A 20,326-nucleotide genomic window follows, 5' to 3' on the forward strand; every position below is an offset into this window, starting at 1 on the left:
GCATCATTTCCGTCAATCGCATCCTCGCTACTGCGCTATCCCCTCATTGTCAAAGGCGCCGTCGCATCTTCGCAGCCAACGTTCCCCGCCCAGCTCGAAGCCATCCAGACGTCTTCATGACATCCCTACTACTATGAATGATCATCAGTCTCTGCTAAGGGACTGGGACTAGCGAATTCTTGGCGTTAGAGGTACTGCTGTTGTGTCTTTGTACGATGATACTACTGTATTAAAGGGCTATGTTGCGTGTCTAGATAGCCGAATAGCTGTCTCCTTCGAGGAGTTAGCCCTACTAAAGCGCTCGCTAGACCGGGAACGCTAAATTTACGAAAGGTTGGGGTTACACAAAAACATTTTGTGATATTATGGCCTGGTCGAATTTCAACCATGCATACATTCCCTCTGTCTAAAGCTAGCACTACACGGCAACCTCTGATCTTTTATTCGAGCGAACGATCTAGGCCTAGTTCCATTGTCACAGCGACTCATGTGGGCTGCAGACCTAGCGGCGGGCCTAGCCTACATACACTCCAAAAAGGTGTTTCACTGTGACTTCAGTTGTCGCAATGTTTTCTTAACAGGAGACAATGTTGTCAAAATAGGCGACTTTGGGGGTGCAAAATTGGACGAACAAGATCCCTATGACGCTGAAAAGCCTTGGTATGAGCTACCTCTCCGTGGGAGATCTTGGGAGGAGAGACCTTATATCAAACGAGAACTTTTTGCTCTGGGTTGCCACGTGAACGCCTGACCGGCGGAAAGGCGTCTATCAAGCACATTCACCCTTTCGGCACGAAAGCTTTCATCTACATACCTGTCGAGGTCCGCAATAGGCCATGCATCAAACAGGGCAGACGGGTTCATGCTCTTGCTCCCACTTACGACAACCTAAGTGTGGCTTCTCCACAGCAGTAGCGGCACCAAGCAGCTGATCCGCCTATATCAAACCGACGCAGATCTCCGCCTCTACAACAATCCATCCCCCGCCGTCAACATGTGTGACTATACCCAAGTACCCTACAAGTGTTCGCATCTTCGATATACCGTAAGGGTGTGGTGCCCGAAGTACCGGCAAACCCAAAAAGATGTCAACCGAATGTTGTCGCTGTGTGAGGAAAAAGTCTGAGAGACCTTCGCCAACAAGGGCACTAATATTAACTAGAGAGTATAGACTGGACGAAAATTGTGGAGACGCGGCGAACGTGACTTCAATCACTTCAATAACGGGACTTCGACGCAAGCCATGCTATAGATAGTTGTAGAACCCTTCTCATTAGCGGAACATACTGTCTCCGCTTCCACAGCACGCACAGCTATCACATACACTAAGCGCCAAGCCAGCGTCGGGCTCTTGGCCTTGGTTCCTCCGTGCGGGATCCTTGAAATCTAACACGCAGGATAGGGTGAAAAGGAAATATTGGCTGAGCCCTCATGATTATTGACATGCACGGGCAGCGAGAATCTGAAACAGCCGGAAATGGCAAAGTGGTTCCATGGGTGCATGCTGACTGAGCCACAAGTCATTCTGACCCAATACATTGATGCCTTATTCCACAGCCTTACGCCTCTCGTTGCCCTTTCAGCAGCGCTGAGTGGGTTGTACAATGCTACTGTTGGTCCGTTATAAACGCCACAGCGCCCTGATAATGGTGGATTATTGCACAACAGACGCCTTCACCCTACGTGGCTCATTACGGATAAATAATCAGGCCACAGAGGTATCCTCGTTGAGCCCCAACTGGGGCTCCTCGCGTCGAGTCCTAACTCCGGAGCACACCATACTCTCGTCCAATTCGCTCCTGAATGCCCGATGGCTACGAATGGAACTATATGGAAGGCCTATAATTTTCTCTTCAGAATGACAGCCTTTCCTCCCCTCCTTCTTCCACTCCAACATCCGCTCACCGACCCAAGCTCTCATTTCTAAGTTTCCACACGCAATGCCTTCAGAGGGACCGCAGTCGCGTCGAGACGCTACTGAGTCCGTCAATACAGTCAGGTCGACAAGCAAACCCCTCACATTGGAGCATGTCGATAGCCTGCTGGCTTGCCTAGCCTGTGCCCAATTCCGCCACGTCGATTTCACTGGCATCTCTTCGGTCGAGGCTCAAGGCAAATTAGGGGCTGGCGGCCAAGCCAGCGTCATCCAGACTAGAGCAGACATAGGGACTGTCCTCGCTTTCAGGAAGCACACTCCACCTCCGAAGGGCATGTTCGGACGCCTCTCCGAAAAAATCGCGAGCATTGTTTCAGGGTCTGTTGTCTCGATCCACCGTGGCTACCGCCAAATTGCCTGCGAGATACTAGCCTTGGGACACCCCGAATTGCGATCGCATCCCAATATTGTGCAGCTCGTCGCGATCAGTTGGGAAATACGAGGACAGTCGGAACAGAAGTTCGAGATCTGGCCAGTGCTCTTGTTCGAGAAAGCGCCATACAAAGACCTGGAGCATTTCATCCGAGACCCAGAAGAGGACCGAAAGTCTCAGTCCGCCAGCGTAGAGTGCAGGGTGAAGATTTGTGCAGAGATTGCGGATGCTTTGGCAGCTGTACACCGGAACGGTAGGCACTCGACCGCACCCCCTTATTGACAACGGGTTCTAAATCTTCTCTTTACAGACATTGTTCATGGCGATGTGAAGCCTGGAAACGTCTTGATTTTCGGAAACAGCGCGAATGCCATCGTGGCGAAGCTCGCCGACTTCGGGTTCGCCACTATTGGCTCCGAGAACAACATCGAGGTTGCAATATCCGCTCCTTGGACGGCTCCAGAAGTGGGCGATCGTGATGGCTATACCTTGGAGCAAGCGAAGAAGACAGACATCTACTCATTTGGAATACTCTGCCTGTGGGTCGTCTTCATGGAGAAGCTGGCAGAGATTGGATCCAAGAGCGGCCATTCCGTGGGACACTCGTCATCCCCCGATATTCGCATCCTGAGCGAGTACAACGTTGCCGATACACGCAAGAACTCTGTGCAACAGCTCGCCCTTGATCTTGTGGAGACAGTTGCCTCAGACGACTTGAAGCGGGTTTTGGAGAAACTCTTTCGAGAGACTCTGTCTGTCGATCCTCGTGAGAGAGCCGATGCCATAACCATCGCATCGCACTTGACTCATAACAAGCAAGAGTGAGTCAAAGCATACAGCCAGGGAAATGGCACTGACATTCCGTAGGGCACCTCTTGAAGACGACCGAATCAACGCTTCCACGACATTCATCCCCCGTGCCAGCGACTTCAAGGTGTGTATAGATAATGGCGACATATCCCCATCGCGCCTGGATTGTCTTAGCTGAACTAAAGGTTGATGATATTGCAGGTCCCGGATGCGCTGCAATCCCTTTGCCTCGCCGATCAGCATGTTCGTAAGGGCGTCTTCGGCGCTCTGAAACTAGCGTATAATGCGTCGGAAGAGTCAGAAGAGAAGTCGGATCTTGCAGTACAGCTTGCCTTCTGCAAGAAAGTCGGCTTTGGGACGGACAAAGACGTTGATGCAGCGGCCCTCTACCTCCGCGATGCCGAGACTTTCATGCCTGATCGAAACCTCAGCGAGTATTTGGACAACGCTATCCTTTCAAGCCGGGATAAAAAGGAGCCGTCGAACCCTCTGCTGAAGAGACTATATGATACCGGGGTTATTCTGCCAGTCCACAATGCGGTGGACTTCCGGCGGTATTCGGAGACCCAGCAAGAGGCGATGCGAAAGGCTCGCAAGGAGGAATATGAAAACATGCAAATGTCTCTTGGCCCAACCCACCCGGCCGTTCTGAATCTCAAGTGGACGTTTTCGACAATGTTGATGGAGAGCGGAGAGTTGGAGCCTAGTGCCGACCTCAGGAAGCGAAGCGACTTCCTCCAGGCTATTCTGGACGACTTGGCCAGAGACGCTGCCTACGGAGAAAATCACATTGACACAATCACGACGGAGGCTTATTATGCTTTAGCTCTTAACATCACACCTTCCTTTGCCGCGCGGGAAGAATCTGTAGACCGATGTCGGAGGATTCTCCGACGCCTTCGGGAAGTTGGGCGCGACAATCACGTGATAGCAGCCATGACCTGCCAACACTTGTCGGCTACCTTGGGATCCCTGCTCCGTTTCAAAGACGCCGAAAGATACCTTGCAGAGGCTAAAAAGCGCACAGGAGTCATTTTCGGCGAGCACCACGAGAACACTGTAAGGCTACTCATTGACGAGGCCAGGAACTTCGCGATGCAAGGGAATCTCTCCAAGGCAGAAGCCAAACAGCGCGAGTGCCTCAACAGAATGATACCGCTGACAGGAGAGAATTCGAAGGCGATCCTACCATTACAGGGGGGACTGGTCGACTTTTTTGTTGCATTCAGCGAGTTTGAGAAGGCCAACAAAGAACTGCTGTGCGCTAAAGAGATTTTGAACCATCATGGGTTCTATGAGAGCCATCCAGGATACATGATCGCCCATCGATCGGCCGTTATTATCAACATCGGGCTCGGGAAATTCCAAGCGGCATGTGAGGACGCCGACAAATGTCTTGCAATCATGAAAAAGGTCCCATGGCCACCGCCAACAAATTTCACACTGCCAGACATTCCTGATCCGTCCGTCTTTCCCCGAGACCCATCTATGATGGTGATTGAGGCCTTCCGGTCTGTTGCCCTCGTGGCTCTACATCATGAGGCTGTGGCCGCCGGCCAGCACAAGGAGGCGGCTAGCGCGGAGAAGATGGCAGAGAAATGCCTTGAACAGTTGTTGCGCGAGATAAACCAATGTCGCGGCCTGGGAGGCAAGACCTCCGGCAGTGCTTCCAACGCAATGACACCCAGCGGCAGCCATGGGTGGGCGAACAGCCCCATGTACCGGGCAATGGAGGAGGGATGGTACGTTCCAATCGAACTGCTAACCGTCGTGGGCGCCGACAACGCGCGTGACGGGCTGCATTACGACATGGCTATCCGAGTAGCCCGCCGACTTGGAATGGACAGGCCCGCAGGTGTCCTTGAGGAGCATCAGGCCCTCTGCAGCCCGCCATCGGCGACCGTCCCGCGGGTTAACCATCCATTTGCGGAGCCGGATGATCTGGCTAGCTGGATTACGGGCTATTGGCGAGGTACGTACCTGTCCAAGCAGGGCGGTCCCCGTAAGGGTCTCAAGTGGAAGCGGACTTTGAGCCTGCAGCGATGCGGGAACAGAGATATGGAAGTAGAAGGGGCAGTAGGAAGCGGACTCGAAAGGACGCTGGGGATAGAGGGCACCGCCGACGATGAGGAAGCGGGTTCTTGGACGATTCGGGGCAAGGTTTCAACATCGGGAAAGATCTCACTCTTCTTCCATCTTACCAACGTTGGCAAAGAAGAGCATGCGTGGGAGTACACGGGATTGTTGCGACCAGACCATGCGGCGTTCGGTGGCCATTACCGCGCCCAAGGCCTCGACCACACACAAGCTGCGGGCACGTTCTTTTTCTATAAAGATTGATGAGGATGATGTGGCTATTCTTTCTACTTGGTGGCGTCTTATGAATGTAAACTGAGAAAATGAAACTCATTAAGGCATGCAATCTAGAAGGTTGAGAAAACTTATCAGTCGTCACAGAAGACAAAACCAACCTGTTCAACTATCAGTCTTTCTGAGGCGGCGGGCCGCTCCACATAGCTCGCGACAAGGTCTCCAGCGGTGTCAATACCAGATTCTCAAAATTCCTATCCACAGCGAGCCTCTCTGCGTCCGAGTCTCCTCCGGGACGAGATCCGTCAAACTCACCACTGCTCAGCAAGAGTGTATCATCAATGCAGACAGCGACGGCCGCTGCATACGCATCCCCCATGTAAGCAGCGAGGCCGGGAACACGGCGACGGCGGAGGTGCTCAGCCTTCTCGAGCCGGGTGAGTTCCGGCCCCTCTTTAGGTTGTTGGCGCAGCAGCTTGCGCAGTGGTTTCCAGTAGCCGATTTCTAGTAACACAAGACCCAAGCTGTAGTAGTCGAATGCAGTGCGGTAAGGAGCGCGATGGCTGTCATTATCGCCCAGATAGCTCGGGTGTTGATAGGCGCGTAGCGTCCGCATCGCCTCGTCGCCGTTCCCAACGCCGGCACTGGTCCGGTTCGAATACTGGTTTTCCTCGTTCGGCCGTGCGTGTGAAAAGCCAATTAGGTAGGGAGATGCTAGTAACAACTGCTTGAACCTTGTGTATCCTTCCGTGTTCGGGTCAACGTTCCCCTCCTTACTGTGATCATCTTGGAAGAACAGGATGTTGTATGACGAGATGTTCTTGTGTATCCATCCGGCCTGATGGAAGGCATAGACGGCGGCGACGAGTTCGTAAGCGAGGCGATATCGATCCCCAAGGGGGATGATGAGGTCCTCTTGGCTGTCTAGGACTCTGTCGTGCTTGTCCATCAGCTCAGCAAGCTGCACAGTCTTCTTCTGCGATGAATCTGTTGAGGTATTTGACCCTTCCGGAATCGGGTAATCGTAGACGAGGCCAAAGTATCTTCTGGCCTCCTCGTGATAAAATCCGCTGCACCGGAGCGCGCGAAAGTTCGCCATTGGCTGGTTCTGCCTACCCAGCACATTCACCATACGGTCGAACAGTGTGCGCGCCACCGTTTCGTCGGCGACGTTTCGGTTGTACTGCATCTCTTCGACGAGAACATCCCGTTCAATCCCGATTTCATGCTTGGCTTCGCGCAATTTGGCCAGCCGGAATGTTGGGACGCTGCCCTTTCTCTTCTGAGGCAGCGGCAGCAGCTTCACAGCTTCTTGCGATAGCTTCGGGATAGAGCTATTGTTGGACTCATTCATAAGTTTCGCCATGTTGGCAATCGCAACGCGGGTGGCATAGCTCAGACTCGCTGTAGAGGGCACATCAGATACCTGTGGTTCACTAGCATGGAGTGCCAGATCATGGACCACATGTGACTGTCCGAGCTCTCCTTCATCCTTAGCACTCGACTCTTGGGATAAGAGTTCGAGCTCAACACATCTGTGGACACTCATCCGAGTCTCCCAGGCTAACGATGAAAGCAGGAGCTCGTTTGAATGCCGCAGCCGCGTGAAAAGTGGTCGGTCATTTGTAGTGATGTCTGAGAGCAGTCTGAGTTCGTCATAGATATCGCTTAGGGCTCGTCGAAGCTCGATAAAAGACTCCTCAGTTCCTAGGACTCGCGAATCGTCCTTCGCTATGGGGCCAATACGATCCAGCCACTGTGAGAATATATGTTTCTCTACTAAGAACTCAAGAGCATGCCCGTGGGCCGATGTTTTATATGCTTCTTGAATTGGTTCCGCGATCTTATAGAGAGCGATGCATCGCAGCCGCCGGAGTACTTGCCGAATTTCAGGTCGATCCTTCGGGTCAATGGTCAGCATGTCGTGGATTAGCTCAACCAGGGCAATTTCAGCTTGCTTTCCGTCGGCCTTGGCCTTAGCTAGCTTGTCGGCGAGCCACTTCTCTACGCCGGGGTTGATCTGTCCACGTCCTGCGTGGAAGCTTTTGAGCGTTAATGGACGATTTCGATATGCACGGAACGTGTGTGTGCGCTGCTCCTTGAAGGCTTCGACGCCTTTGGGGCCACCGTCCTTCATGTACGCTAGAAGGACCGCAAGGATGCAGCCAAAGGACCAGACGTCGCTCGGAGGCCCAACCGGGTACTTCTCAAAAGTAAAATAATCCTGTGCCTCTGGTGGATTGAAGTAATGGTCTCTGTCGCGGGCCAATGTCTCGGGATCAGCGATAGAGTCCTTCATGGTGGAAAGGCCGAAATCTGCCAGGATGAATTTGGAATCGTGAACCAAGATGTTCCTCGGCTTCAAGTCATGGTGACAGCCGATCAAGTCAAGCTTCAGATCCTCGTTACTATAGTAGTGAAGCTTTTCAAGGGCCGAAGCAAGTCCGCATGCGGCTTCGTAGAAAGCCTCCTCCTTAATCTGTGAAGCGGAACTTGCTGTTCCACGACTAGAGTCGGTCAGAAATGCTGGTGGCGGAGCATGCTCGAGGAGGTCGTGAAGGTCGCCAAGGTTTGCCATAGGAAAGAGGAAGTTGTGAGCGCCGCTGTAGGTGTATGAACCAAAGAGCTCTAGAATGTTTGGATGGGATAGCACATTCAAGAGCCTCAGACATCTTTCTTCGTCCAGGTATTTGTTTATAACCCTCGACTTCAACTGCTTCCTGATCACGCTCAAACTCTGCAAGGCATCTTATGTTAGCTTGTTGCTCTATGATCGTAGTAGAACTAAGGCATCACCTAGTACCTTTTGGCCGTCATCCCCAAATATTGGCGGTGGTAGCTTTTCTTCGGATACTTCCCCGAAATGGCCCTCACGACGATCGGTATCGCTCGGCCGCGGACGTAAGAACGGAAGCGGCCTCTTGTCGAATATCGTCCTGTGTGCTCGCGATCGCGAGAAGTCTGGACTGAGAAAGATGAATTGCTTCTGCACAAATGTCGTTGCCCAACCGTCGATCGGTGCGATGCGTGCTTCCAAGTCCTTTATCTCCTCATCATAGCTGCCGTCCTTCTTTCTACGCTCCGATTGCTGCTCCTCTCTAATCTCTCTTAACCTTCCCTCGAACCTTGGCTTTCCGAGGATCTCTTGGACGCCTTCTATGTTCATCGGAAGGTATCCATCCGTGACCTCACACGTGATGAAGTCGGACATCAGATGTGGTATCTTCATCAAAACTAAAGTTCCGAAGATCCTCATAGCGTCGGCCCGAATAGCGGCTGCAAACACCGGCCTGCGCCATACTTCGATTTTGGTTTCGTCCAAAACTTTCCGGATTCGCTCTTCCTCCAGAAGGTCGACCAGCCAACAGTAAGGCACGAAGTCCTGGTCGTCGCGGTTTTGTAGCACCCTCTGTCTGATGTCTTCCTCCAGGTGATTCAGTTCTTCAAGCGTCATAGTGGCTACGAGTTGCGGGGTTGTGAGGTTGGTGTGGGTCTTTTTGCAAGGAGGCTCGGGCGAGAAACGAATTAACTTGACTCTCGATACAAAATCCAAGTATGAGGCTCGTAGGTCAGCAGCCGGTGGGGCTAATCCCACCAACTTGGTCGCGAGCCCTTGCGGCCCTTTGTGTCAGTGCCTCCGTAAGCCTTTCTCAGTCCGTAACATCCTTCATCATGGCCACCTTCTCTTCCTGTATATCTTTAGCTTGATACATTTGAGGTATAGAGACTTTTTAGTAGGAGAGCAGGCGGGGCACACCTCAGTGAGCTTTCGGCTAGATGATACGATACAGCCTTTCTCTTTTAACTGCGGTGGAGGTTAGCTGACAGGTAGACTCTAGGAAATGGCGACTTTGGGCCAACAGGCCACCACGCCGTGGACTGGGGAAAGCATGGCTAACCTCGACGCCGTATTCGTCCTCTTGAAAAATCGCCTCAAGCTTGTCGTATATCTTCTTCAGGTCGTAATACTCAAAATCGAAGAACTCTTTCTCCATCTGATTCGCTGTGGAAGGCTGAAAGGCTGGAGTCTCTGCAAATTCAAGGAGCTCACGGAATTATAGCAGCGGCGATCAATGGGCGCTTGCTGACCGGCTATATCCTATGAGTCACCTCTGCCAAGCCTCGCGCTTGGATACACAACTTTTCTTCGATTGGCGGCCGCTGTAACTGCAGCAGCGAGTAGGACCGACATTGAGGAAGGACTTGGCCCGGGTTGAAGCACAGCAGCCTGCAACAGGATGCTTTCATCGTTGACCGGAATTCTTGCGGAGCATCTCATTGGCTGCCCCGCCATGCCTGCTTGGGTTGTGCAAGCGCTCCAGGCTCCAGCGCGAGCTCATGCACGTCTTGCCAACCACTCCAATGCACGTTGAATGCGTGTGTTGATTAGTAACTAGGCGGGCTTGCATTCCAAGGTGGCACAGGTGGAGGGGTAACTCGGGGTTTTATTGGAGGAAGGTGCATGAGATGTTCCTAGTGGCTGCGTCGGATCGAGCTGAAATTCCAGGTGAGGTGTCGAAGTGTCCGCCTCGTGGTTCCTCAGGCGCAACGAGGCTGGCTATGGTGGCGACGTGCAGCGAGAACAAAGATGCTCCACGCCCAATGCGGGGAACTTTATCTGCAGAATCCGTCCATGAATTCGAAAGGATCCTCGTCCGTCCTTTCATTTCGATGTCCCTCCCGCCGCGATGGGTGGTGCTTGCTGTTGCTGGTCGGAACCACTTGAGGAACGATTAGATCGAGAGTCGGGAAGGCTGTTTTCAAGTACGGTCGATCAAGTTGAGAGATGGGAAGTCGCTGGCGAAGCAAAGGATGGCAAGTATAACCCAGTTTCGTATGGTCCCACTGTCCCATGAAGAAGCCAACAGATCCAATAGGTGAATTTGGGAATTTATAAAGCGATGTATGGGTGAAATTGGCACATTCCGTAAAGCCATCCTCGAATGGCTTTGTCCGGCTTTGGCGTGGTCATAGCACATGCTAATTAATGGGCAGTCATTACCAGCCAGGTACTAACTGGGCCAGAAGTGACACTTCTTCACTGCCCCTACGTTCGCCGATGCGACGTCCTATAGTATGTAACATCGTCCAAGTGGTATTGCCGGCGAGTGTTTCAGAGCTAAATATGGACGAGCATGATCGAGCAGCTTCACTCCCGAGACCGCCTACGAGTCAAGAAGGAAACGCTTATGAAAATATTATCCAGGCTGGACGTGTTTCCATATTTTGTGGAAACGCTGTTTGAGTTTGGATTGCGCACGAAAGCCAATGATGATCTATCGCCTCACTTCCACTGGAGACACTCTATCAAGGATCGGAGCATAAGTAAGTGAGATAATGCTATCGACATCAATATTAGTACTCACTGCCTAACTCTAGTGGAAATATCGTACATCTTTAGATTCTTCGAGAGGAACTTGCGGGGCGAAGGGGAGCCCTGGTCGCTGAGACAGACAGCGGTTTACCACCAACTACACCTCCCATCAACAGACAGCACCTGGATTTTCATCAAGGCATCACCATGCTTCAAAGGCCTTTTGAAAAAGAGGATAGAAGCCTCGCGTTTCATCATAAATCCGGCTGGCCATCGATATATCGCTATTCATCTTCTTGCACTGAATTTCACACTGGGGAGTTGGCGCGAGTTCCTTACAGACTACACTTCTAGACTGTCCGCAATTGTAGGTTTTCGACGTTGTCGGGTACACCATACCATCTTCTGAAATCGTGCTGACGCATCTTTGAGTCTAGGAAGACAAGACCATCTACTCACACGCAGACTACTCTCTTACAAACGACTATATCCTCGCATTCGAAGACAGACAAAAGGTTCAGATATTTCGTCGCAGCATGATCCAGGCCTTGACATTGATCAAAAGCTCGCTGGATCTTGGCAGCAGGGTTGCATCCTTCTGGTCGACGGTCCGGGGTGGTCAGCCGAGCGAAATCCAAGAGGGGGTCTCTCAGGAGCTTGCGGACTACGAATCCGAGATGGTCTACAACCGAAGATGCGTAGACAGCCTTCTCCAACGGTCGTCAGAGACAGCAGCCATGGTTCGACCCCGTCTTCTGTTCCCCTTTCACCCCGATCTCCATCCGCGTAGCTTCCGTATTCTGACAGGATCTTAGCTTGTAAACATCCTCGAACACCGTCGGGACATCTTGTCTCTCCGAAGTGCACAGGCAAACGAAGCGTCGTTGACCGCAAACAAACAAGTTCTAGAGGCAAGCAGGAGCTCATTATCCACGCTGAAGGATATCGCTGTGCGAGGGAAATTGGAGCAAAAGATTGATCAGGAGTCTGGCGTGAATATTCGCGCGCTGACAGTTGTGGCTACACTTTACCTGCCCGCCACTCTCCTAGTGGTACGTCATACTGCTGACCTTTCGTTTGGCTCATTCAGACTATCTAACTGAGCGTAGGGGGTTTTCAGTTCACGTCTTGTGGGCGGCGAAGGCAGTCATTTGGTTCTTTCGGGCGAATTCTGGAAGTTTGTCGTAATTTTGCTTGCTATGGTCATTGCTACTTTTGGGTTAGTTGCTGGAGTTCAAGCATTGTCAGCTTGGAGCTATGAGCGAAAACTCCGGGAGTCAGGACAGAATAGTAGTGTATAGTCCATTTCCAATGGAAATATAGCCAGATCGGTTGCCACATAAAGTACACAGACCTTTCAGTAACCTTTTGCTGCTAGCAACGACTATTGACGCTAAGTTGATATTCGGCTCACTAGGCGTAGATCTGGTTGCTGTTTACTCAAGGGTCAAATTAAGCGCTGCTTAACATTGACCTAGCCTTTGCCAGCTTCCCTTGCCCATGTTGCGGCTCTTGTTTAGCGACGAGGGTGTGGTCCTTGCGTGCTCCGTAGCTTGCTCTTGTTGGAGATGCCCATTGGTCGCCTGGTGGGCGAGCTCGTCGTCCTCGAGCTCATTGTAGCCGAATATGCGTCCATTCGATCGTCTTATATGGGTATGGATTGGGGCGGCAAGAGAGAGCGCAGGGGGGGGCTAGTCAGGTAGTCAGGCGAAAGGCGAGAGGGAAAGAGACAGGGAAGGGTTGGAGATTTAATGGTACTTTTGTGGTTCCACGTGGCTCAGAAACTTCGTCTTGTCAGCAAAATGATGGACTATGATATGGAAAGTGAGAGACGAGACCAGACATCTTATACCAGCTCCAAAGTGAGAAACCCGCACCATGAAACAACGAAACGAGCAAACCAGATTATAACACTATCATCAACGAAGTTACAGCACGTGTTATCCTGCAAACGCTCGCGACGGTGGAGGATCAGGAACCTAGGGAGGGACCAAAACGAGAAGCAGAGGCGACTCAAATCAGTGGGACGGGTGTTGGAAGGCCTTTGGCTAGAAGCACCTTGTGCGGCGGTAACGCGGTAGGCTGCGGGTTCTCTGTTCGAAAGCCCAGTCGTTCGAAGTAAGGTCGCTGCAACGGCACATCGTTATACGCGATACCCAGCTCGAATTGTATGAAGGTGATAGGAATCATGATATCCAGTAATATTGCTACCCAGGTATTCCCTTCTCGTATGCAGTTGGAGAAGTAGGGTTCTTCTTTAAAGATAAGATCGTCCTGGGAAATGCGCGCTTTGATGGACATGTCTAACTCGTGGAAGAGTTGTTTCGATGAGCGCTCAATCATCTCAAGATATTGTACGCCTTTTGCCTTCGCGGGGCGGATAACGACGTTTGGGCGCGCATCAAGGGAGTGGAATGAGAGCAACCCATGGTGGAAGCCGAGGGAGTGTGGGATGAAAGATTCGAAGAAAAGAGGTGAAGTATTATACGGCCTGACATGGCTGGAAAGACAAACTGAAATCCATATCAAACGCACAGTAGGTCCCATGCTTACGCCAACTTAATTTGTTGGCCCACAAACGCTCGCATACGTGACCGCAAGCTCAGTACCAAATACTTCTCGTCCTATGATGCGGAATTGCTTCCTCGTCCGCCGTCTCTTTCTCCTTTGCCAGATCGTACAGGAAGAAGTCGAGCAGGATAGCATTGATCTTCGCATCGGGTTGAAGTTTGAGGATCTCACGGCGGAGCAGCTCGATGGCCCATATACTGCATCCTAGGCGAACGGTCAATTCAAAATAGAGATGGAGAAGTGAGATACGTACCCCTGATCTGCAGCTCCCAGGAGTGCCCCGATTCGATAATCTCGCGACGTCGGATGCGGGCATCGAGGGGTGGGCAGTACACTAGTACGCCGAGAGAGTAGAGGATTTGCGGGACGCGGTAATCTGGAGGCGAGTTAGCGTTAATGGCCATGTGAGGCATGGTGTGCTTACCTGCGAACATGGTGATCTTGTCGATGTCGTTGAAAGCTCCATAACCTTCGCCCTCGAATGCTGCCCACAGATCCGCGACGAAGATCTGCGCCCGCTTCAAGAAGCGCACTTTCTTCTTTTCGAAAATTGCTTCATCTCTAAAGCAGGGGAACTTGTCGGCGAGGAGATTCACCAGCCTGGCAGCCGAGCCTTTCGCGTCTTCGATGAGCGTTACTACGCTACTATCGAATTCCTGTTATGTTAGGCTATGGACTTGATGAAATCTGTGACATTTGCGTTTGGACCGTACACACCTCTTGCAGAATTCGACCCGCCTCTCTTAGACACTGCACCCGCTCCTCGAACAGGGGAATCTCTTCTTCAGTTTCTGACCGAAAGACCTTCCTGAGTACCTCATCGGAGCACTTCTCCTCATCGATCCAAAAGTCGGGGCTCGTGATTGGGATCTCCTCGCCAAGTGCCCTCTGCAGGGCAGCTACCATGCTCCAATAACCGGTCCATCTCTTGTCCTTATAGCTGACCGTAAACCTCTCTTCCTCGCCCTTCTCGCTCCAGAAGCTGAAGTTCAAAAGATCCATAGTGAAGATGAAATTGACGGTGGCCTCATCTTTGGACTTCGGATGAAGTTCGTGTTCAGCCCACGATTTGGCGCTGTACTCTCGCTTCTGCATCTCCTCGTGAATAGCGATGGCAGCAAGCTTCGTATGCCGCATGTCGAGCGCCACATCTATGCTGTTGTAACAGATGCGCTCGGCATCCTGAAGGACCTTTGTTTCCGGCGGTGCATTAGGATCTACTGTGCCGATGCCGAATTTTTGGCGTAAAAGGGCGAGCAACTCGTGGTCTACTTCATCGTCGGACATGTTGGCGGCGGAGGGCTGATCCCGTCCGCGGTAGGCAACCGATCGATTTCGGGAGGACACCGAGAATGCTTCGAGGTGAACCCGAGCCCTCGAAAGTTCACCCCACTTCTTGCAGGAGGTTCAGCAGGTCGGTGGTGAAAGGATGTCGCAGCAATGCCTCGGTGGTTGAGTTCCCCCATGCGTTTCAACTTTGGAACTCTGATTCACCGCTAATCCGCATACGGCTGGCGCGCCAAGAGATGAGGCTGATTGGCGCTCTCACCATTCCCTTTCCGAAGCTCTGGGGCGAACGAAGGGCACGGCCCGTCGCTGACGTCCTGCCGCAAGCTCTCTCACCTGCTGGACGCCGTCTCTCTATCCCTCTCTACCCCTCGCATGCGTGTGAGCTCCGCAACACCACAACAGCCATGGCTACCGGACGCGACAAGTACGCCCGCCAGAGCCTAGGCACCCTCCACTCACGCGTCAAGCAGGTACCGCTCCAATCGCGCCGCAGACGAGCCGCAGGGACTGACTGACGGGATTGCAGGCGCGTGTGTTGATGGTGGGCGCTGGTGGCATCGGCTGCGAGCTGCTCAAGAATCTGGTGCTCAACGGTTTTGGCGAGATACACATAGTGGACCTCGATACGATCGACCTGAGCAACCTCAATCGCCAGTTCCTGTTCCGCAACGAGCACATCAAGAAGTCGAAGGCATTGGTATGTCGTGATGCCATCAATCTGAGGCGATGTGCGCTTTCTGATTCTCGAGGCTGCAGGTTGCAAAAGAGTCCGCTGGCAGGTTCAACCCCAACGTTAGGATCGAAGCCTACCACGATAATATCAAGGACCCCAAATTCAACGTCGCCTTCTTCAAGACCTTCGGTGTCGTCTTCAATGCGCTGGACAACCTGGATGCACGACGGCATGTGAATAAGATGTGCTTGGCGGCCGACGTCCCTCTCGTTGAGAGCGGCACGACTGGATTCAACGGACAGGTCCAGGTCATTCGCAAGGTGCGCAGCAGTAAATAGAAGGGGGAGGGATCTCCTGAAAACTCACCGGCGTGCAGGGCAAGTCACAATGCTACGACTGCAATCCGAAAGACCCGCCAAAATCGTTTCCCGTCTGCACGATTCGAAGCACCCCGTCGCAGCCTATCCACTGCATAGTGTGGGCAAAATCATACCTCTTCACCGAGATCTTCGGCTCCTCCGAAGATGATGCGCCCGAGCTGAATCACAGTGAGGACTCAGAGAACGCAAAGGAGATTGAGAACCTGCGGAAGGAGGCACAAGCCCTGCATCGCATACGGCAATCTATGGGATCGGAGGACTTCCCGCGTCTGGTTTTTAATAAAGTGTTCAAAGAGGACATTGACCGGTTACGGAGCATGGAAGATATGTGGAAGAGTCGGAAGGCCCCCGAGCCGCTGGATTATGACACTTTATCTCAAGAGGCGCTTGGCGTTGGATCTGCAATCGCACAGAAAGATCAGGTCGAGTGGACTGTGTCCGAGAATTTCGCAGTCTTTTTAGACAGCCTACGACGATTGAGCGACCGTCTCGAGGAGACGCGAGCAAATGCGGACACCGGAAATTCGCCGCCAATTCTCAGTTTTGACAAGGATGATGAGGACACCCTAGACTTCGTGGCTGCGAGCGCCAATCTCAGGTCTGCAGTTTTTGGTATTGACAGAAGGTCGAAGTTCGATATCAAGCGTATGCGTCTCTGTTTTCGCGTCTTGTGAGTCGCTGCTAACCGTCCTAGAAATGGCTGGCAATATTATCCCCGCAATCGCGACTACGAACGCCATGACTGCATCACTTTGCGTCCTTCAAGCATTCAAAGTCATGCGCGACGACCTAGCAAAAGCCAAGATGGTCTTCCTCGCGCCGAACGGTACGGAGCGGCGATTGACGACCGAACCTCTGCAAGCCCCCAATCCATCATGTCCGGCCTGCAGCGTAGCACAATCCACGGTCATTGTCGACCCATCTCGAGCGACGTTGAACGACCTAGTCCAGGATCTCCTGCGGTTACAACTCGGATACGGCGAGGAATTCAGCGTGAACAGCGAGGCCGGCATCCTCTATGACCCGGAGGAAGATACGAATCTCAATAAGACGTTCAAAGAGCTGGGACTGGTTGACGATAGTTTCATCACTGTGATTGACGAGGAGGACGAGGACACTAAGGTCAATCTAGTTCTGTCCATCTCCGCGAAAGAGCTGAAAAAGGACACCAAGCCAATACATCTACCCGAGAAGCTCAAAATCCCGCCGAAGCCGAAGCCGGCAGCCCCGACAGAGGCTGGCGGTTTCGTACATGCGACAATGCATCCCACCTCCAATGGAGTCACCAATGGCCTTCAAAATGGAGACCGCAAGCGCACCGCTGACCAAGCCGGGCTCGAAGACGAGCTGGTCCGGAAGAAGGGCAAGGTGGCTGCGAAGCCTGACGACGATGATGTCGTGATCGTCGACGATCCGACCGATGGCGCAATCGTCATTGACGACGACTGAGAAATATGCTTCTACAGCACTTCTAACTTCTTCGATCCTATCTTTCGAATCGTCTACCCGGCATCGTCACACCTTGGTTCATCCTCCATCAGCGGCATCTTGACAACTTGGTACTACCTCTGTACCCACATAGATCTCGTCTTCCTCACTTTCTCGGCGTTTTTGGCGGCTATAGGAATATACCATAACTTTGGAGCAGGGGATTTGGCTTTTGAGGGGGGGGGGAGAGGGAATATCTGGAGAATGTGGAGCATCGCATGCCATCTACGAGGCAGGGAAACAGCGCGTCCTTACATAGCTGAAAGGCCGCCGTCCAGGTTAATCACGCAGTTATGCGCGTATTGGTTCTTGGCCAGGAACAGAGCTGCTAAGGCAATTTCTTCGGGCTTGCCGAAGCGCTTCAGTGGAATGCGGTTTATCAGGGCGGAATGGTCGAGCCCTATGCGTAGTGTACAGAAGTATTAGCTAAGGAAATCACAGTTCAGATAGACAGTCCTTGCTTCACTAAACCCCAATCCGTGAGGTAAAGCGTATGGCCGGGCTGAGCTTTCAATCATAGCAGAAATCGTCGACTTTCACATCTGCAGGGGCTGGCGGAGAGGATGGGTCCCTAGAAGCGATGATGGGAGTTGGTCCGGCGTTTAGGCCCCTATGCTCTCGTGCCTTCGCTTTCTGCGGTTTCGCGACTGCAAAAAAGGGAGAAATAACGTACCTTTCGTCATGTCCGTCTCCACATAGCCAGGCACAATGGCATTGACGCGGATACCCACAGGACCCACTTCTGCCGCGAGCGCGCGCGTGAAGCCCAGCACGCCTGCTTTGCTGGCAGCGTAGGCGACGGCTCCCTTTCCCCCGTGTAGTCCCAGCAAGCTCGACATATTGATGATAACAGGCGTGGACACCTCCGCCTCCCCTTCCGCAGCTGAGGGCTGGTGCAGCGTACTCTCTGCCAGCGAAGCGCCCTTAATGTATCTCTTCCGGAGCAGGAACCGCGTCCCGACCATCAGCGCCGTGAGATTCGTATCAATGATCTTCTGGATATCGGCAATGTCGGACATGATGAAGGAGGAGGATTCGGACACGCCAGCGCAATTCACAAGCACGTCGATGTGTCCGAGACCTTCAGTGCGGCTGGGCATGGAGCGCTGTGCGGCATCGCGGAAGGACTGCTTGGTCCAGAAGGAGGGGTTGGAGACGTCGGCTGCTATGTATGCGTGTTCGAATTCGTGCTCGGCGAGGGAGGGGGCGCGGGGTAGGGCGGGTAGGGAGGATACGGCGGCTTGGAGGGCTGCTTCGGAGCGCGAGAGTAAAGTGCAGCGGTAGCCGTTGCGAGCGAAGAGGTGTGCGGTTGCGCGGCCGATGCCGCGACTGCCGCCGGTTATGAAGGCGTGGAGGGGTCGGCCTGCTAGGTTGCGAGGCATGGTGGGCAGGATGTGAGGGGAGGAATCATGGGAATAGTGGGACTAGGCGGGAGAAATAAGACGGTGGAGAAGTTACGTCCAACCGTATCTAAAACGAATGTTTGTAGGTCGGCGTGGAAAAGTTCCCTCCAACTCTACTTACGCCTCGTGTCCGTGCGCCCACGCGAAAACTCGTGATCGCGCGATTCAGCATCTATCTTCCCCACCCCGAGCTTCCCTTCCCCTCCTCTCCCCTCTCCCACCACTACGCCTCTCCGTTCCCACGCCCAACCACAACAATGTCTGATGCCAAGCCCACAGAATACGTCACCCTCGTCTCCAACGACGGCTATGAATTCAAAATCCTGCGCTCCGCCGCCTGCATCGCCGGAACCATCAAGAAAGCTCTGGACCCACTGTGTACTTATCCCTATCTATTCCCCCATCCATAGACCGCCCAGCCGCTAACATGTATATTTTACAGCTGGCTTCCGAGAAAACACGCAGAATCGCGTCGATTTGCCTACGATAAAGTACGTCCGCCGCCGCCGCCGACCCAACGAAGGAAGAGAGTGCGGATGAGGCATAGGAATATGGTAGAAATGGAGGCTGACGTTTATCCAGCGGCGTCGTTCTAGAAAAAGTCTGCGAATACCTCTACTACAACCAGAAGCATGCGGAGAGCAAGGATGTACCGGATATGGAGATACCGCCTGAGCTGTGCCTGGAGTTGCTGATCGCGGCCGATTATCTGGATGGTGGGTGGATTACACCTTACACGAGATGCGAGCTAATACTAGAGTCAGTGTGAGAGACTGTATTGCGCTCGGCACGTTTCTTGTGTCGTCGTCCACGGATTCGCCATAGGGTGTTGGGAGAAAGGATAATACGGCGGAGAGCACTGAAATACCCAACCATAGAGCTTTGCCTGTGGAAGGATAGTGAAACGTAAGTAGAGACGATAGAGCGCACGAGTAGTATCACGATAGCCAAAGCCCAGGCTTCAATGCATTCGTACGATAAAGAGACGACAAGATCGTGCCGAGAAAGAGGCTAAAATGCGTAGGGCGCTCAGTTCCACTTCTCCTCAACTACGTCAATGTTAAGTAACACGTCACCAGGTACTATATAAGTCTGCTTTTGCTGGCCTCATTCGAGTACAAATTCTTCCAAGGGCTTTTGTTCTCTGCAGAATTCTCCATCCATGATACCGTGAACGTAGACTTCGCCAACGAGTTTATAGTGACGACCGTCCCGCCGGGGCCGAAGAAGGAAAGGAGTCGCGGCGCCCTGGAGAAGTACCACGATGTCGTTGGTCCTGAGGCTCTGCGGCCCCATCCCCAAGTATCCAGATCTAGTCGAGAAAGGACGGCGGCCGAGCATCTGGGCCCTCATCATGCGTGGGTACGCGGTGATGCTTTCGAAAGCTTTCCGATCAGGAAATTTGAACGCCTCCTTGATTTGCGTTAGGAGCATTAGAAATATGTCCTTCAAATCTAGCGCTCCGGATTGTACACCTGCTCTGACCTCCTCTTCGGAAGTGAAACCCCAATTCGCCAGTACGCCAGCTTTGAACAAAGCAATGGCGGTCTCTTCCGGAACGAAGTCAAAGTCACAGGACCCCGAGTCACCGGCCTTGTGCATCTGTCTGACTTGCTCGAAAGTCAAATCCTGCATCAGCTTCTTCTCTGTCAGTATGGAGAGCAAGTGCTCAACCATTGGTTCATCCTCTTTCGAAATTATACCCTCAAGGCCCGGGGCGCCTTCACACATCTTGGCTCCTAAGCGGAACAGGACCGCGACTTTGGATGGTCGGATGA

General features: G+C 52.7%; 7 protein-coding genes across 7 annotated transcripts; 4 read left to right on the plus strand and 3 right to left on the minus strand.

The window, feature by feature from the left end:
• Positions 1-1,876: 1,876 nt before the first annotated feature.
• Positions 1,877-5,459, plus strand: BU26DRAFT_598777 (kinase-like protein; the record flags this gene model as incomplete). The annotated part of the gene is made up of 4 exons (XM_033835049.1): positions 1,877-2,562; positions 2,620-3,130; positions 3,177-3,243; positions 3,321-5,459. Exons 1-4 carry the CDS (start codon positions 1,941-1,943, stop codon positions 5,457-5,459), a joined length of 3,339 nt encoding a protein of 1,112 aa, XP_033690973.1. The 5' UTR covers positions 1,877-1,940.
• A 142-nt stretch (positions 5,460-5,601) lies between these two features.
• On the minus strand, positions 5,602-8,883 carry BU26DRAFT_557450 (kinase-like protein; the record flags this gene model as incomplete). The annotated part of the gene is made up of 2 exons (XM_033832460.1): positions 5,602-8,166; positions 8,233-8,883. The coding sequence occupies 2 exons, from the start codon at positions 8,881-8,883 to the stop codon at positions 5,602-5,604; spliced, it is 3,216 nt and encodes a 1,071-aa protein (XP_033690974.1).
• A 1,437-nt stretch (positions 8,884-10,320) lies between these two features.
• Positions 10,321-12,080, plus strand: BU26DRAFT_12674 (uncharacterized protein). Its single transcript, XM_033819587.1, has 7 exons — positions 10,321-10,332; positions 10,425-10,503; positions 10,564-10,754; positions 10,809-11,110; positions 11,181-11,483; positions 11,559-11,795; positions 11,853-12,080. The coding sequence occupies exons 3-7, from the start codon at positions 10,565-10,567 to the stop codon at positions 12,042-12,044; spliced, it is 1,224 nt and encodes a 407-aa protein (XP_033690975.1). The 5' UTR covers positions 10,321-10,332; positions 10,425-10,503; position 10,564; the 3' UTR covers positions 12,045-12,080.
• Positions 12,081-12,939: 859 nt separating this feature from the next.
• Positions 12,940-14,756, minus strand: BU26DRAFT_471935 (uncharacterized protein). Its single transcript, XM_033825404.1, has 4 exons — positions 14,032-14,756; positions 13,739-13,970; positions 13,568-13,690; positions 12,940-13,518 (listed from the first exon to the last, which is right to left on the minus strand). The coding sequence occupies exons 1-4, from the start codon at positions 14,599-14,601 to the stop codon at positions 13,346-13,348; spliced, it is 1,098 nt and encodes a 365-aa protein (XP_033690976.1). The 5' UTR covers positions 14,602-14,756; the 3' UTR covers positions 12,940-13,345.
• A 135-nt stretch (positions 14,757-14,891) lies between these two features.
• On the plus strand, positions 14,892-17,601 carry BU26DRAFT_598782 (uncharacterized protein). The gene is made up of 5 exons (XM_033835050.1): positions 14,892-15,074; positions 15,131-15,301; positions 15,361-15,597; positions 15,654-16,302; positions 16,352-17,601. The coding sequence occupies exons 1-5, from the start codon at positions 15,009-15,011 to the stop codon at positions 17,104-17,106; spliced, it is 1,878 nt and encodes a 625-aa protein (XP_033690977.1). The 5' UTR covers positions 14,892-15,008; the 3' UTR covers positions 17,107-17,601.
• Positions 17,252-18,633, minus strand: BU26DRAFT_12805 (NAD(P)-binding protein). Its single transcript, XM_033819606.1, has 2 exons — positions 17,819-18,633; positions 17,252-17,545 (listed from the first exon to the last, which is right to left on the minus strand). Exons 1-2 carry the CDS (start codon positions 18,525-18,527, stop codon positions 17,397-17,399), a joined length of 858 nt encoding a protein of 285 aa, XP_033690978.1. The 5' UTR covers positions 18,528-18,633; the 3' UTR covers positions 17,252-17,396.
• Positions 18,634-18,724: 91 nt separating this feature from the next.
• Positions 18,725-19,602, plus strand: BU26DRAFT_512902 (POZ domain-containing protein). Its single transcript, XM_033827499.1, has 4 exons — positions 18,725-18,926; positions 18,991-19,039; positions 19,131-19,264; positions 19,313-19,602. The coding sequence occupies exons 1-4, from the start codon at positions 18,806-18,808 to the stop codon at positions 19,315-19,317; spliced, it is 309 nt and encodes a 102-aa protein (XP_033690979.1). The 5' UTR covers positions 18,725-18,805; the 3' UTR covers positions 19,318-19,602.
• The last annotated feature ends 724 nt before the right edge of the window (positions 19,603-20,326 follow it).

Source organism: Trematosphaeria pertusa (assembly GCF_010094035.1).
Source record: "Trematosphaeria pertusa strain CBS 122368 unplaced genomic scaffold BU26scaffold_1, whole genome shotgun sequence".
Classification (NCBI taxonomy): domain Eukaryota; kingdom Fungi; phylum Ascomycota; class Dothideomycetes; order Pleosporales; family Trematosphaeriaceae; genus Trematosphaeria; species Trematosphaeria pertusa.